This window comes from Borostomias antarcticus (assembly GCF_949987555.1).
Source record: "Borostomias antarcticus genome assembly, chromosome: 8".
NCBI lineage: Eukaryota > Metazoa > Chordata > Actinopteri > Stomiiformes > Stomiidae > Borostomias > Borostomias antarcticus.
In genome coordinates, this window is record NC_140241.1 from 12,279,721 (window position 1) to 12,298,043 (window position 18,323).

Here is an 18,323-nt window from a genome sequence, read left to right on the forward strand (position 1 = left end):
ATATACTGTAGACGCCATGGAAACCACTCTCCCCCTTCAACAGTACAGAGTAAGCTATATTAGCGTAATTCAGTCTTTCATTGTTGTTGCCGTTGTTGTTGTTGTTGATTTTGCTGTTGTCTGCAGTGGGACGATCTGAAATACTACTGTTACTGTACACACCCTTTGCTCTCCTACCGTACACTCTTCTGGTGTTTTTAAGTCTATACGTCTTCATCACAGTGGCTCTTTACAACTGCTTCACAATTCTATCATAAATAAACCAGGCCGAGTCCCCTCACAGGAAGACCACTCCTAGGGCAGATTAAAAACAAGCGTGCTGCCTGGCGGTCAAAGATGGATGGCTACATGCTCAACGCTCACCGTTGCTCCGAGCCTCCAACCCTTGGGTGACTGCAAGGGCGGGTGGGCATTGATTATCTCTCAGCCGTACAGTCAATCTATGAGAGAGGCAGCATTTCTTACAACAAGTAATTGTGCATCCGACCAATCAAAATTTGAATGAGTGTGTAGTTGGTGACAGGAGTGGACATTGGATGTTGTAGTCAGTGTAAACCTGGCAGTGCCTGCTGATGATGGAGGGGGTTATGTTGTAGATGGAGGAGGTTATGTTGTAGATGGAGGGGGTTATGTTGTAGATGGAGGGGTTATGCTGTAGATGGAGGGGGTTATGTTGTAGATGGAGGGGGTTATGTTGTAGATGGAGGATTATGTTGTAGATGGAGGGGGTTATGTTGTAGATGGGGGGTTATGTTGTAGATGGAGGGGTTATGTTGTAGATGGGGGGTTATGTTGTAGATGGAGGGGGTTATTTTGTAGATGGAGGGGGTTATGTTGTAGATGGAGGGGGTTATGTTGTAGATGGGGGGGGTTATGTTGTAGATGGAGGGGGTTATGCTGTAGATGGAGGGGGTTATGTTGTAGATGGAGGGGGTTATGTTGTAGATGGAGGGGGTTATGTTGTACAGTAGATGGAGGGGATTATGCTGTAGATGGAGGGGGTTATGCTAATTCAGTGAGCTTGGGTGATTCCGGCCTCCGCAGTAACTTGTGACGGGGTTAAACTCAGCAGACAGCTCTGAGCGCAGGGTAATCAGCGGAGTTAGCGGGCAGAAAATGAGCAGAGCAAACAGAGCAGGCCCGTTCCGGCCTGTCTGCGGGTCCAGGGAGGAGGCTGTAGCTGTCTTTAGGAGTGATGGTATTCCTGGTAAAGGCCTCATGTACCTAGGCCGTGTGACTGGGTGGCCTATCTCTGGTTTCTGCCACACAGAATCTAACAGTTCACCTGAACACGCATCCGCTGGGCGGGATTTAAAGTTTGGATCGAGCCATACTGCGCTGCTCTAAGGATCAAAGTTGATCACAGCTTTTAATATTTACTTCTTCAAACTCTGCGTCCTATCAGGAAAACGCATCAATGACAGGATGATTACTAATTTATAGGATGGCTTCTTTGCTGCACATTTTTAGGACATCGCTGATCTTAAAACACCTTGTTCTTGTTTCTGATAGTTTCATTTTATATAAATGGCTTGTGTAGTGTGGGTGGGTTGGGGGTTGTGAGTGTGTGTGTGTGTGTGTGTGTGTGTGTGTGTGTGTGTGTGTGTGTGTGTGTGTATGTGTGTGTGTGTGTGTGTGTGTGTGTGTGTTTCTGAAATTTTCTTTTGGTTTGTTGTATTGTTGATGTATCTGATTTCCAATGAACCCCCTCGAAAACGAGATCATTCATCTGAAGGGGTTTATTCTTCAATAAATTTCAATACAACTTCAATGGAGATTGTGCTCTGAGGAGAATGCTACAGCTATTTCGGTGTTCAGCCAGAGATACCATACTATTCACAGTGTGTTCACTCTTGGAGCCTTACTGTCTATTCTAGCACACAACACAGTGCTGAGGACGACTCTCAACGTCTACAGCGAGCAATGCCGCACCACGAGACGAGAAACGGTTGCGGGAGACGCACAGCGGAACAGCTGCAAGGTTAGAGACGCCATCACCGTCATCACCGAACACTGGGTTCCCCACGAGCCGACCACCGCAGCGGCAGAGCCTGACTGACAGCCCGGAGCTGCACCGAGGCAGGAGGGACAACTGCATGTCAACTGATGCCATGAAGCACATCAATGATATTGTTATATGCAAAATATTATAAAAATCATTGTTCGTCACTTGAAGCTATTTGTTTCAACAGTTAGGCCTACAGCCTGCAATGAGGGTATCTTGCAAATTGAGAACACAAGATTGTAAGATCTTGTAATCATGGCTAAATCTGAATAATATGTAGCTAATGTATGTAAGATACTTTTTTATTTTCTTAAAAGGCCTTTTGGTCACATCAGTCCCCCAGGTTCATTCCTATGCCAACCCAGGCGTTAACACGTTGATTGAGCCCAAGAAAAGCACAGGCCCTCTAGCTGCATCTCCAATCCAAACTGTCAGAGAAACCGACCTTTCTCATGGCAAGGTCATTGTAGCAGACGCAATGAAATTGTATAAAAATTGTGAAATTATAAATCGCGTATGTCGTTCTCCTTGTACAATTCGTCGTTGGTGTCTGGAGTAGCCTGGCACTCCCCGTGGCGCGCGAGTTCTACAAGGTCATTTGCGTGCAGGGAACGCGGACGTTAAACGATACTGTGTCACTTCATCTATCGCTATAAATTTAAAACATATTCACAAGACAGATGTTCAACAGTATGCTACTGTTGTCGTTCAGAGGGGCGAATATCCTGTATTCGAGGAGCGGTGGGGTGGTTGGGGTGGAGGGGGTATCCTAAACCAACAACAACCTTCCACAAACTGGATTAAAGGATTTGAGTGTAACATCCTAATATGCTATCCTTATAATCATATTGGTGTGGAATTTGCAGCATGTCATTCTGTCAGGTTATTTGGGAGAAAGGTTATGGCTGTGATGTCACTTCACGGATTTTACACTCTCGTTACGCACGAGACCCTCGGGCCAAAGAAAAAAGCTACGGGTTCATCTCGGTGAAAATATCCTTTATATCTGGGTTTGATTTCGACGCAGGTGTGTGGCAAAATAATGATCAAATCTGTCAAGTCTGGCTCTTTCGTGTCGCTGTTCGTTCTAGAATGGGGGTGGGGGTCGAGGGCTGAACGGTGACGGCTGTGGAAGATATTTTTCATCGCTCAAAATATTGTTGCCAACAAAGTCTAGATATGGCCGATCTGAGAATATCAGCTGTTATCACAATTGCTAAGGATCTGTTCAAAAAGCAGTTGACATGCATATGGAGCAAAGAAAGTTAATCATAAAAAACAATATCCAATCCCTTACCTCGAGCGTAAAGATCGGGGCGATTTCAGTTGACTTTGATTAATTATATTTATTAAAGGATGCCACCCTGTCAAAGAGCAAAAGATTTAAAATCCGGTTTAGTGAAAACGGGTCCGTGGTTGCTCATCCAGTCCCTGTGATGTGCCAGGATGGCTGACGTAGAACGTGAGCGCTCCCCCTACCACACAGAGCATCCTTCTCCTCCAGCACCCCTCCTCCACCTCCTCCATCTCTCCTCCAGAGCGCACCATTCTTCTCGGAGAGGGGGCTCGTTTGAAGGAGGACGTTGTAGCATTTCAGAGATTTCAGAGAGATTGGTTTCTATGAGGCAACATTCACGAATTCATAAAACATAGGACGCTTATGAAAAAAGGTGCTTATGAAAACGTGTGTACATTCCACATGGATTGCTCCCTGATTTTTATTTTTATATTTTATTTTTTTTTGCGTTAAACTGGAATGGATTCGACTGTCATTTTCGCCATATGCACCAAATGGTTGGTGCAATGAGCTGTGCACGAGACGCCTCTCCCCACACGTGCTGCAGCCCGTGCCTATAATTGGCCATGAAAACGTGTGACAGCATGACATTGCCTTGGCTGATTCGAGTATTTGAATTAAACCAGATAGCGCTTGGAATAGAATGTGCATTATAACATGGATGCTATTTATTGTAAGAATAGTGGATTTATATGAGTACACAGCATCGATTGAGCCTACACTTCAAGATAGTATTTACACCACCTTTCTATGTAGCTCTCTCTCTCTCTCTCTCTCTCTCTCACACACACACACACACACACACACACACACACACACACACACACACACACACACACACACACACACACAACAAAACAAAACTCAAAGTCCTATCACCTGTCACCAAGCCAACTGTCACTACACTATCAGGATCTTACCAGCCCAGATGAGTCCAGTTCAATTAGCCTCAGGCGTTGAGCTGCCACTGTGTATTAGAGAGAGATCTATTGACCGGCTGTAGAGCAGGCGGTTTCTGGAGCCTAATATCTACTGGTCTCAGCCCGGTGCCCTTCAATCTCCCTCCCACCTCCGGTTTAAATAGTTGTAGCTCTTTCCTCACCTCAAGTACGATAAGAATGAGAGACTGAGGCTGTGAAGGTGACAGATCACATGACCATGATGCAGAGCGTAACATCCAGAAGTAGGTTCTCCTGTCCGACACCTCTCCGATGTTCTCTGCTGTAGTCAGATCAGTAAAGTGGTTCACACGACCAGGCTTCATGTTCCCTCCCTCCCTACATTCCTCCCTCCCTTCCACCCTACCTCCCTCCCTACATTCCTCCCTCCCTTCTTACCTCCCTTCCACCCTACCTCCCTCCCTTCCTACATCCCTCCCTTCCACCCTACCTCCCTCCCTTCCTACATCCTTCCCTACATCCCTCCCTCCCTTCCACCCTACCTCCCTCCCTTCCTACATCCCTCCCTACATTCCTCCCTCCCTTCCACCCTCCCTCCCTCCCTTCCTACATCCCTCCCTACATTCCTCCCTCCCTTCCACCCTACCTCCCTCCCTTCCTACATCCCTCCCTACATTCCTCCCTCCCTGCCTACCTCCCATCCTTCCTACCTCCCTCCCTTCCTACCACCCTTCCTTCCTCCTTTCCTACCTCCCTCCCTTCCACCCTACCTCCTTCCCTTCCTACCTCCATTCCTCCCTCCCTACCTCCCTTCCTTCCTACCTACCTCCCTTTCTACCTACCTACCTACCTCCCTCCCTTCCTTCCTTCCTTCCTTCCTTCCTTCCTTCCTTCCTTCCTTCCTTCCTTCCTTCCTTCCTTCCTTCCTTCCTTCCTTCCTTCCTTCCTTCCTTCCTTCCTTCCTTCCTTCCTCCCTTCCACCTGCCCTCCCTTCCTCCTCCCATACCTCCTTTCCTTCCTTCCTTTCTTCCTCCTCCCATACCTCCTTTCCTTCCTCGCTTCCTAACTCCCTCCCACCTTCCCCCCATCCCTTCACGCAGATGTAAGGTGAGGCAGGTAGAAACATCACGTCATATCTAGCATTGTTGAGAGTAGAGCAGAGTAGAGCAGAGCAAAGCAGAGTAGAGTAGAGAGAGTAGAGTACAGTAGAGTAGAGTGAAGCAGAGTAGGGTAGAATACAGTACAGAGTAGAGTACAGTAGAGTATAGCAGCATAGAGTAGAGAAGAGTATAGTAGAGTACAGTAGAGCAGTGTAGAGCAAAGTACAACAGAGCAGAGAAGAGCAAAGTACAGCAGAGTAGAATACAATAGAGAGTAGAGTACAGAAGAGTGCAGTATAGTACAGAAGAGTGCAGTAGAGTACAGAGGAGTGCAGTAGAGTACAGCACAGTAGAGCAGAATAGAGCAGAGTACAGTACAGTACAGTCTAGTCTAGTGTTTCATCGCAGAGGACCAATTTGCTTTACAGGAGAAAATACCCAGCATGCACCAACACAGTAACAACAACTATCACTGTCACATGACCATAAAGAGTGCAAATACGCAAGGGACCAGCCAAGAGCTGTGATTGGAGGGGATGAAAGATCAACAGATGTAATCTCTCTGGGTATTAAACACTCCCCAGCAGGCGCTGGCCTGAGAGAGCACGCTGGAGCTCTACTGTTCAAACCGGCACATGAGGTCAAACAGAAGTCATGAAGCCCACCTCTGTGCTAGGGTTAGTGTATGTAACCCTCTGACAATATATATACAGTATAATTGTGTTTTGAAATAGCCTATAGGATATAGACACTGAACCCCAAATTGCTCCCAATGAGCAGGCTAGCACCTTGCATGGCATCTGCCGCCATTGGTGTGTGAATGTGTGTGTGAATGGATGAATGAAAGGCCATAATAAAACTGAAGCTATATAAGTGCTGTCCATTTACCATTACCATAATCCTCTCCCACACATTATCCTGTGTAAACACATATCCTGTCACTGTAGAAGGTGCTTCAGAATGACCAAGAGGGAAGAGCCATCCCGAATCACTGGTCTAAAACCTCTCACAGATGGCCCTGCCCCCCCTGTGAGGAACCTGCCAGAACTCATCAACACCCTCACAGCTGGAGGAACCATCCGGCAGATGGGTCGGCTTCTGGGAGAAACTAGTGACAGAAAAGATTACCATCTCAACAAGCAACACACTGGCAGCTTCCCATACTCTACCTTTGTACAATAGAGGGGAATTCATGGTAATCTATGGCTATTAGCTTCTAATTGGGTTTTAATTGAGAAAAACAGTGTTCTCTGTGTTGATCTCTGAAACTACCCAGGGCTTGCATGGCATTGTCACTGACGCAATTTAATTATAAAAGAATCCAATTTCCTGGCTACAATGATGAAGTAATGGTCCATTCTTCTAGGGCTATGTTGATGTTTCCAGTTATAGGCTACGCCTAATCAGGCTACAGTTCCAAGTTGGCCTATAATCCAATAAATAACGATTATGTGTCCATCACAGATAGCCTACGTTTAAAGCTTAATCTCTGTAGCCTATTTTAAAGACATCTTCGAAACACTTACTGGTGCTGAACGCCTTAAAATCGATTATTTCCAGGATATATCGCCACCCCGTGGTTTTCAAACGGCAAACTGGATCGTTATGATCTTATGTCACCTGAATACCATCACGAACGAACGTATCGACAAAAAGAACACTATTGTGCCTATCATACCAGTTATGAACACGAAGTACGAGATTTTAAATCACATGTATTTAAAATATGGGCGATGAGCAGAATCTGCGGTTTCGCTTTTATCCAGAGTGGTGAAATACAGACGCGCGTCGCGTGGCGCGCGTCTCTGATTACTGATCACTCCAGCTGCGCTCGTTTCTCTCCATGCCGCGGACCAGACGGAGACAAACACCAACGAAAGCGATGTAGCCTACATTTTTACATAGCCATTCATATTCTTTCGACTGGACCTGGTGTAACAGGACATTATTGTTTAGTAGCGACTTTGATCGTGGCACATTTAATCTATTCGTAGGCTATCAGGTGATTTGTTTACAGACAACAGAAGACGGTGTAGCGTGTCATGTTTAAATATGACCGACGCGAGGAAGATGTTCTTCAGAATCCCGGTCGATGAAATATTGGCGCTACCATGATGGGCATCGGAATGGACCTGTTCTGGAGAATTTTAGCGGCTCTGAGCTTCGACTGTTTAAAAGATTCGGCGTCTTCGAGGTGAGAAAATTAACACAGTTTTCACAGAGCATCAGTTGGGAGAAATTTTGTAGACAGTCAATGACTTAGTGCTTGGAATGGACATACCACTAGGCATACAATTCAGTTGATATGATTGTCAGAACTTGCCTCATGTCACGTTTCCTAATGTCGCACTTCCTCGTGCCATTTCATCAAGATAATCTCGTTTTTATTTCCTCGAGTGGAACATCCTCCTCCTACTTCAGTTGTTATGACAACAGGTTTGTGAGGCAAAATGGGAGCCAGATTCTCTAGCATTTCTCAGAAATGAGCTTCATAGTAGAATGACCGATACATTCATTAGGATAACCTTTCTATCCAGTATAAAATATATGCTTTTAAAGTGTAGGCCTAAATTCTAAATAAAAGCCGGCAACTATACCCAAACGAATATTAAGGATACAGTAGGGAGTAGGCCTAGGCTATTAGTAGCCTACCCCCATATCGATTTCCATTGCTGCTATAGTTAAGGCTTAATCTGAGTCTCCGAGATGAGTAGAGGACAATCCACACCACCTGCTTTCTCTTTTGAGGAGCAGATAATCCCCTAAAGACCCAATTCCAATGAAAAACGTGAATTCTAACACACTGTCACCTCTGTATTGATTTATTAAAAAGAAGAGTCGACGTTCTGGTCACAAGGACCTTTCTCGGACAGATGAATCATAAAGTGACACAATGATTAAATACAGCCCACGCTGGTACAGTAGCCCACAGCTGTGCGAGTCTGAAGTTGTAGGACCCCATAGGGTTTGGACACTGTGGACTTGGGCTGTCGGCTACAGCCCATGTAGCCTACCACTAACCTGAAAAAGGTGTGCTGCTTGTTTGTGTCAAAGGGATTGTGAATATGCACCATTGTGTATGTGGTGTGTTTTCACAGTTGGTGAAGCGTGGAACGGGTGAACGGTTGTGTGAGATCATGGACACACCTCCAGCACAGCTGGGGACTATTGTGCAATTGTGGGCTGCATTTAAGCACTGTCACTTCATGATTGATGTGTCTGGAGAAAAGGTCGCTGTGATGGAAACGTTAGACCTCTTAAAAAAAAAATCAAAAAAAAAAATCAATGCAGAGGTGATAAGTGTGCTGGAATTGACTTTATTTTTTTCTGTGGAATTGAATCTGTGTCGTCGAGCCTGGTCCCTAACCCCTCCTCTGCCCCTCAGGTCCCCCACCAAGCTGAGCACCAGCCAGGCAGGCAGCCTGGAGAGCAGCTCCCTGACGGGCTCCCTGTCCCTGGGGCCCGACCTGCCTCACTGCCAGTGCTGCATCTCCTACGACGCCCGCCTCAAGCGCCTCGCCTGCGGCCACCTGTACTGCGACCGCTGCACCGACCAGATCGTCAACCTGGCGTTCGAGGACATCGAGGGCCTCTCCGACTACCCCTGCCCCATGTGCAAGTCCCTCCGGCACCTCGGCGACCTGGGGCCCGCCCCCCCAGGGCTCTGCTCGGGCCCCTACGGCGTCCTGCAGGAGCAGCACGCCGCGCTCGAGCACGGGAACAGGTGGGGGTGACACGGAGCTCGCAGCGCTGCTCACCGCCAGGGTCTTTTAGTGTTTTTATCTCCTCTAAAAGGAAGCCATTTTATGTCTTGAACCTTTTCATGTTTGCGTCTCCTCACGCACCGAGGTTGGAGGAAGTGGCTGTTACTATATAAGTCTGTGTTTATCTCCTCTGATGATAAGGAAGCCATTTTGTGTGTTTCATGTCCTGAGCCTTGTCACGTGAACGCATCACCTCTTCCGCTGAGGTTGGAGAAAATGGCCGCTCTTCATGTGTGTTATTTGTCAGGGTAAAGGATGAGGATGGTGGAAATGCATGTGACATTAAAACTAATGTTCAAGTACAGTAATTGCCAAAGCCATCAGTGGAAACTGCCAGAGCGTCATATAACGTGATATAGTATTTAATATTAGTGGGCCTAGATGTTTTAATATTAGTGGGTCTAGGTGTTTTAATATTTAATGTTTTAATATAATGCGCCTAGATGTTTTAAGTTGATTGTTTTTTTCTGTGAAAGTAGATATTTGCACCTTAAGAGATTGCTTTAATGTGAGTGTACATACAGATGATGGGTTTTAATTTAAGTTATATTGTACAGACTGCCATACTATTTGTAAAGTAAGCCTTTTAAAATCATATTGTAAATATTTATTTTACTAAAAAATAAAGTTTGTCAATTGCATACTACTCTTAGCTGTGTTGTGTTTCTCTGAACACAGACTAGCAAGGACAGTTATGAATAAATCATACCATTTATTTATCAAGATGTTAAAGATCATAACATGCAGATACAAAAAATATGTACACCTGGCAAATACACATTAAATGGTACCAAAAAAAGTTCAATAATGTAATATCTTATAGAAACAGTTTGCATGCTGGAAGTGAGGTTCACTATAAGTTTCAGAAGCATAAATACACCATTTATGTAGCCATGTCATGAAATGTGGTGACCATTGTGTGTTGTCCATGGAAGAGCTGGGCAAAATGACTGGCATCACATCCCCCAAAACCCTAATTATTAGAACTGACATCAGCCAGTATCTTGTCATATTCATGAATATTTACACTACATTAATAATTTAGAGTGTCATCCTGGAGACATCTTGACAATGGTTATGAATTATCAGTTCATGTACAGGACACACTGCAACAGTACATGTTTACTTGTGTATAAATGTAGATTAATAGAAATAACCTTGTTTATTAAGGGAATGATGTCAGTGTATTTGATGCTTAGTATCCATGAAAACAACATACCCTTGATCTGATACCAGTTCTACTTTCTACTAAAAAAAATATGACGCACTTAGAAGTCCTTGACCTGAATGGTACAGTAGCCTACAGCAGAATGGACACTAGCAGCCAGAACCAGAGATGTAAAATGATGCAAAAACATTTGAGAAAAGGGGGTTCTCTTACTTAAAAAAAAAAAAAGTTTCCTACAATAACAGTACCAAATAAATGTTACATATTATATACATATTATAAGTAGGAACATCAACCATCACAATAATGTTTTTGAGCAATCACACCAGAGAGATGAACACTCCCATCCTAGGCACATCTATTCAGAAATCACATTACTCATTATTACACTGTCAAAACTCATATGTCCAGAAGGGTCTATAATACTTACAGCATAATACTCAAAGTAGAGATACAAACAAAGTAGGTACTGTATAAAATATGAGCGGTTGTCCCACTTTTATCTCCCTCATGGACAGCAATTGTACTGTTACGTGTAGCCTACTGTACTCACTAAGCATGTCCATATGGAGACACACACATATGCTAATATAATAATAATGTAATACACAGAACTGAATGAATGTAGGTCTCCAGCGTACATGCACGTAGGAGGATATGAGAACAGAATACCAAAATAGCTCTCATGCCCTAAATTCCAGATCTGATTTGCTGGACACGAGGGCTGTTAAAAAATGCATGTTTTTGGATGACACCTATGTCTTTCCTAATGTTCACTTGGCGAAAAGCTCTCTTGAGTTTTTCCACTTGAGGTTGAATTGGTTTCGGACATACAAATGAATGTATTCTATTCCATTTTTTTAAATGACAAAAATATACACTACAGGACAACAGTCTGAAAACATCTGGTCAAAAAAACAGGGTGTATAATTCTAAACTTATTCACAATACTTGTTAAACCCTCTACTGGATCTCAGATTCTGGTTGTGCTTTCTGTTCCTGGTTGTGCATTCTGATGATGCGTCATCAGACCATTACTCATTCTGAGTCAGAGATCACCTCTTAACATTTACCACAAAAATACTGAATACATTTGTTTGAGATTCACACAAAACCGTTGTTCGCTGTCCCAGCAAAAGCACTTTAGTTTACATCAAAGGGCAGGAAAGTCTTGTCAGTATGTGCTTAGCACTAAACACTGCATAATTACTGCTGGTCACTCCCTGCCCAAAACACCGAGCTCTGTTCCTTATCTCCTGAGTGTCTCAAACCGGCTGTGACAGGGAGGTGGTCAGGGTCAGAGTGAGGGGACTGTGGAGCTTCAGGGTGTGCCTGTGGGTGGGTGATCTCATTATAGCTCAGTCAGCTAAGGGAATGGATCGTACCATTTGTGCCGAGGCAAAGGATCATACCATTTGTGCTGATAAGTCCTGGGAGGGGGTGCTCCAGAGCTTAGGAGCCTAGTGAAGGCCCGTTGCTCTTGGGCAGCTTGGCGTTACCAGGCACTGGGACGCGGCGCTGCTCGGGGCGAGCGTCTGAGGGCGGGCCCCCGAACAGGAAGGTGTGCTTGTTGCCCCCATCCCTGTGGGCCGGCCTGGTGGGCGGGGCGGCGGCCGGGGGCGGACCCCTGGACTGGAGGAGGCCGGAAGCAGGGGGCAGCGGTCTGGTCGTACCCGGGCCCAGAGGCCTGGAGGCAGGGAAGAGGAAGGTGCCGTTGTTGGCGTTCTGGTTGAGGTTGGCGTCCGTCCTCCGGGGCTCTGCTCTCTTATTGGACGGGCTAGCTCCGGTGGGGGTGGCCGATGACGCCAGCCTGTCCCGGAGATTCTGCACCTCCCAGGCCAGCTGCTCCACAGGGTGCTGGGTGGAGGAGGAGATGGGGTGGGAGAACGCCTGGGGAGGACAGACACACAACGACAGGGTTCTGTTAGTTCATCAGGTCAAAATCACCACTTAAGTGTCGCCTCACAGCAGGAAGGTCCTGGGTTTGATTCCCACTTGGGACACCCAAGCCTTTCCATGTGGAGTTTGCATGTTCTCCCTGTGTTCGCAAGGGTTCCCCCTATAAAGAACCCAATACGAAAAACATGCAGAAGAACAGATGGCCAACGCTATAGCACGGTTCTGGGGTTGGGCAAGACCTCCAGTCCGGTCCCCTCCTCCCCCCCAATATGGTGACGCCAAATACAGCAGGATCCGCCAGCATCACATCTGGTTGAAAGGCTACCACTGCCAGCTGAGGGTTCCTTTCATTGAGAACTTCCCCACCTTCTGGAACCGACGGGACCTCTTTGCCTGGGATGGCCTCCATCCCAGCAGGTCAGGCACTCGTCTGTGGTCAGTGAGTATGGACCTGGCTCTGATGTCATGCAGGGTCTGATGTGGGGTAAGTCCGATCCATTTTAAAGACGGTGTACTCCATGAATACAGACCTCCTGCTCCTATGGATGGGGCTATATCAGGGCTTTCTGGTGATTGTCTACCTCTCCATGTGACAGCGAGTCCTCAACACATACCCACTAGAACCACAGTTAGAATCCCTGTTCGCCTCTCAAACTGGGCTGACATCTATTAGGCCTCGGCCTCAGGTGAATCGCACTGTTGTCCGTTGTGGTCCAATTATGAGATACCTACACCCCTTGACCCAGGCCCCTGTCATTGTATTACATTACCAGATTAAAATGTAATGTCGATATAAGCATTTGTGTGAAAAGCCAGCCATCACGCTCTCAAAGGCATATGACAGGCATATCTCATGCCCCGTTTGACGTAGTCATGAAACTTTGCACACATATGTCTCTCCTCATGACGAACAAATTTGCCTCAAGAACCCATTTCCACCATTTTGAATTTTTTGGGGAAAATTCTGTGGATTTTGGGAAACCTCAGTGTTTCACGAGTATAAATAAAGGTTTGAAATGAAATGAAATCCATCCCTGACGAATACGTACAGGAGCACTTGGATTGGTCACCGGGCGCGGCCCATACACGATGCCTACTGGATGCCTAAGGATGACAGGACGGATTCAGAGCAGAGAACATTTCATATGCGAACCTAAATGCATGTCTGTGTCGCCTATTGCACGTTTGTTGGATTGTGCTGTTTGACAAATAAAGATTTCTTCTTCTTCTAACCTGTCTAGAAAAAACACTGTCTGTAACATTTGATTAAATAAAGTGTGAATGTTTCTTTGTCTCATTCAGCTTTTCAGCCGCCAGTGAATACTGCAGTTTAACCAGCAGAGGCAGATACCTTTATGAACATCACCATGGTGACGGGGTTCTAGAGAGCAGAACCAGGCTCTCATCACGGTTCCGTGTGTGAATCACCAGTTTCACATGAGCCTGCTATTCAGCCAGCTGACAGCACTTCTTCACAGATGCAGTTGTTACGGCCTCCTATGGTTCTGTTCTGTCCTCGTCTGTCTTCCCCAGGTTCATCATTGTGCTTGTTGTGTCCAGCCAATCAACTTATCACCGACTCCACCTGTGTCCAATCATCCCCCTGCCCTGCCATTCACACATCAATGCCGGCAGCTGCCATGCAAGGTGCTAGCCTGCTCATTGGGAGCAATTTGGGGTTCAGTGTCTTGCCCAAGGACACTTCGACAGGTAGTCAGGAGAAGCCGGGATTCGAACCACCAACCCTATGATCACTGAACGACCCGCTCTACCTCCTGAGCTATACCGCCACCCCTTCTTACATATATTCTGTGTTGTTCTATGTGCAAAGAAGGAGAGGGTTGCCATGTTTGTTTGTAGGCCTACTTTTGTTCTGTCTGTTAATCTAGTGTTTGGTGTGGGGTTTTGTTAGTTGCCTTGTCCTGTTTCCAGTAGTCCTAGTGGAGAGGGGCTGGGTAAGAAACCCATGGGTAACACCTCATCACGCAGGTAACCCTTAGTTATACACCAGGTTAGGGCGAGTGGGTGTCACACCTTTCTGTGTACAGCTTTTAGGTTAGTGTTAGGGCCTAGTAGTAGTTTTTGATGCTTCTAGTTAGTTAGTGGATAGGGAAGCTCATGGCCCTTGTTGTTTTAGGCACACCCCTCACACAGTCCTCCTCTCCCTTTGTGGTTTTGGTTTATAGTTGTTACCCCTTGTTTGCTGTTCGGTTATTGTTGGTGATTATTTTCAAGTTTCGTTCTGTGAAAGAATAAATCCTCCTGTTTTGGGTTTGATCTTATTGCTAGTTGGTTAAGGTTTGAAGTTTGAGTTTATTTAATTCACAATCGCAGTTTACACTGAAAAAGATTGCAGAATTTACAAAAGTAGCTAATATATACACACATTAAAAGACTTAATAAATAAATAAAAACTGACATTACACATTATCACAAAAAAATGACCAGACATAAAACGCAAAACATGTCACAGTATACACACACATTTTGGGTGCGCACCCACCTTCCTCATTCCCCCGACACCAGTGCTGCCTACGGGCCGTGATGTGACCCCTGACCCTACCATCGGAGAGGGCGCCTCACAGTATATATTTAGCTTTTCTCCAAAAGGCCTTGACTGTGCATAACACAGCTAAATGAACAGCGTGGGGAACTTCCCATCACTCAACCCATTCATCATCTCTCCAACCCCTTGAGTTCAGGCTCAGTTGTGTTACCTGTGCGTGGAGCGCCCCCCGGAGGTAACACCCTCTCCACAGCCCAACACAGGGCCCCAGGAGCAGGGGCAGCAGGGGCTCGTAGGGGTCCAGGGGCCCCTGGGGTCCGGTGGTGCTGGGGAGGCCCTGGGGGACCTCGGCCAGGGCCCAGGCCTTCAGGAGCCTCTCCAGGCCGGGCAGGTTCTCCGAGGATGGCGCCCGGCGGTGGCTCTTCCGGTAGACAGCCGAACCCCCCCCACCGCTGCGCCAGGGGAGCAGGTTGGCAGAGCAGGAGAAGGAGCCTCGGGCGAGGAGGAACACGGAGCCTGAAACGGTGTCACTGAGCTGGGCAGAGAGGATGGAGGGGGCAGAGAGGAGGGGGGGGGGCGGGGTGGGGAGGGACAAATCAGTGACTTGGCACCACATACTGCAGCGTCTCATTGTGTGTAGCTCGTCATTGAACTTAACCTGTTACAGTACTGGGGAGCCCCCACACGGGGGTGCTGTGGTCCTTAGCTGTGAGCCCTGTGTGTCGGTGGCCCTCGTGATCAGCGAGTAATAAAACAAGTCGGACTATGGCCATGAGCCTTTCATAAAATAAACATGACCGTCTCACATCATGAATGTCATGGTGCTCTGGTCTGTTCTGTCAGTCTGGCTGTTCTCGTCACGCCCTCAGCTCACCTGACCTACCAGGTCTCTGCTGTCTCATTCCGTCAGATTATCAGGAAAGAAATGTCAGTATCTCTCCCTTTATCTCGCTCGTGATGCTGTTGTTGCACATTGGGAACAAAACATCCAACACTTGCTAATGGAAGAACGAGTTTAGCTGGTAATAGTGATGTAACGTTTGATACCGAAGCTCTGAGGCCTGTCACGCACGTAGGCCAAGCTTTTGTTTTGAGATGTCAGTTGTACAATAGATATGAGGACGTGAAACACCGAGGACAATAAGGAATATAAATCTGCCAGGCAATTTTTTAAAATACCTTTGAGTTATAACACATAGGCTTTTTATTTAGATACAGTAAAGACTTAAAAAAGTTGTTTTAAGTGGAACACAGAGTGACTCGCTGCTGGCAATCAGACAAGTACTCATTCATTCATTCATTCATTCATTCATTCATTCATTCACAACCAATAACCATAGCCACACCAGCAGACCCTAACCTGTGATAACCAGACCAGCAGACCCTAATCTGTGATAACCAGACCACACCAGCAGACCCTAACCTGTGATAACCAGACCACACCAGCAGACCCTAACCTGTGATAACCAGACCAGCAGACCCTAACCTGTGATAACCAGACCAGACCAGCAGACCCTAACCTGTGATAACCAGACCAGACCAGCAGAACCTGCCCTGTGTTAATCAGACCAGACCACCAAACCCTAGCCTGTGATAACCAGACCAGCAGACCATAATCTGTGATAACCAGACCACACCAGCAGACCCTAACCTGTGATAACCAGACCAGCAGACCCTAACCTGTGATAACCAGACCAGACCAGCAGACCCTAACCTGTGATAACCAGACCAGACCAGCAGACCCTAACCTGTGATAACCAGACCAGACCAGCAGACCCTAACCTGTGATAACCAGACCCTAACCTGTGATAATCAGACCAGACCAGCAGACCCTAACCTGTGATAACCAGACCAGACCAGCAGACCCTAACCTGTGATAACCAGACCAGCAGACCCTAATCTGTGATAACCAGACCAGACCAGCAGACCCTAACCTGTGATAATCAGACCACACCAGCAGACCCTAACCTGTGATAACCAGACCAGACCAGCAGACCCTAACCTGTGATAACCAGACCAGCAGACCCTAACCTGTGATAACCAGACCAGCAGCCCCTACCCTGTGACCAGCGGACCAGGCCCTACCCTGTGTGCGTCGGGGTTGGTGTTGAGGTTGCCGTTGAGTACGGGCGTGGGGGGTGTGGGCGGGGCCACGGGCTGGGTGAAGCGAGCCCGTCTCTGGCTGCTGTACTGCAGGTCCCAGTCCCACACGGGTGGCAGCGGGGGGTCCGAGGGGTCAGAGGTCGAGCCCGTGGGCAGCACGTCTCTCCAGCCGTTGACCGGCGTGTAGCTCTGGGACAGGTGCTGGGGGAAACGAGACAGACACCGGGGGGACACGTTAGACAAACAAAATGGAGACAGGAGGTTAAACAAACAAGGTTCAGAAATCATTTCTTGGCGAAGGTTGAGGCGCCAGATCCTTGTTCTGAAAGGAGCTAATTTGGTTGACTGGACCAGCTAACGCTACGTAGATAAAAAACCTGAAATTATTTATCTACTCTACTTCTGATAGTGTTACGTAGCGTTTATTCCATGCGCAGTGCTCTGTAAAAAAGTGCCAAGCAAATTCCATTTTCCAGCAGCTTGCTCCCTCGTCTCGTTGAGAGGTCAGGGAAGGGTTTTTGGTTCAAGGTCCAAACCGCGCCGCTGCAAAACCCCGACCCGTTAACCCTGTTATTCCCACAGTTGTCCTTTCCAGCGCCAGGCTTCTGACATATGAATGATTTTACTGAAATGAGACTTGTTTATTTGTTTTTAATCAATGAAGCAAACAATTTACAAAACAAAAAGGCCAGTTATTAAAGGATTGAAACTTTGTATTGGAACAAAATCGCCTGCACATGTGTGTCATGGAGACGGCACCGTCAAATGATTTCATAACTACATTTGTAAACACAGTAAATACATACTGTAAAAACAACAGATGTCTATGTCCATGCATTAGATAGGCTATTACCAGTGTCTGTTAGCTACAGTATAGCCTAGAATGACTCACAGCAATGGCCTACCATAACATGAAAAAACAAACCAACAGGGTCTTTCAAGGATATTGCATACCTAATATTATCTAATAATATTATATTTAAACAAATAAACAAATGACAAGAACACACATTTGCATCACACTATAAACGGTAGTATTTAATATAAGTAAACCGAAATAATTAATTTGCTGTTTTTGCCTCTGGCAAGGGAAGTCTGTTTCCAGCATCCCTTTATGAAAACCAAACAGTCTGTTTGTAGTAGAAGGACAATTAAACTTTTTACCATGGGACAAGGAAATAGGCCTAAAGGACATAATTGTGATCATTTTGTGAGCAGCAAAACGTCAAAACGTACTTCAGAAATATCCACCAAGGGAAACTGCTGGGTTTGTTCTCCGGGTTTGATGCGTCGTCAAAATATAACCTACAGAAAACAGCCATTCTCACCATTGCTTCAAATATTCTCCACGTTGGCCTCAAAGTGGTACATTGTGTTATATGAGGGCACACTGCGTTATTACAGTCAGTGTAATTCTCCAGCATGAGGTGCACAGGACAATATAACTATAACGCCGATCGGCTATTGGCCGGATTAACACTCCCCTATAAACTATTAAAGATCGGCTATTTCAATGGCATTAACACATAGCTCCCTATAAACTAACACATAGCTCCCTATTAACTAACACATAACTCCCTAT

The 18,323-nt window shown here is 46.4% G+C and overlaps 1 protein-coding gene across 1 annotated transcript in view; it reads right to left on the reverse strand.

Moving 5' to 3' along the window:
- Window positions 1-9,771: 9,771 nt before the first annotated feature.
- Window positions 9,772-18,323, reverse strand: part of mtmr11 (myotubularin related protein 11) — a 51,267-nt gene continuing 42,715 nt past the window's right edge. The window contains exons 15-17 of the mRNA XM_084441627.1: window positions 16,724-16,942; window positions 14,850-15,173; window positions 9,772-12,123 (exon numbers count right to left, since the gene is read on the reverse strand). Of these exons, the coding sequence (XP_084297753.1) occupies window positions 11,686-12,123; window positions 14,850-15,173; window positions 16,724-16,942 (981 nt within the window). The 3' untranslated portion in view covers window positions 9,772-11,685. The remainder of the gene's footprint in view (window positions 12,124-14,849; window positions 15,174-16,723; window positions 16,943-18,323) is intronic.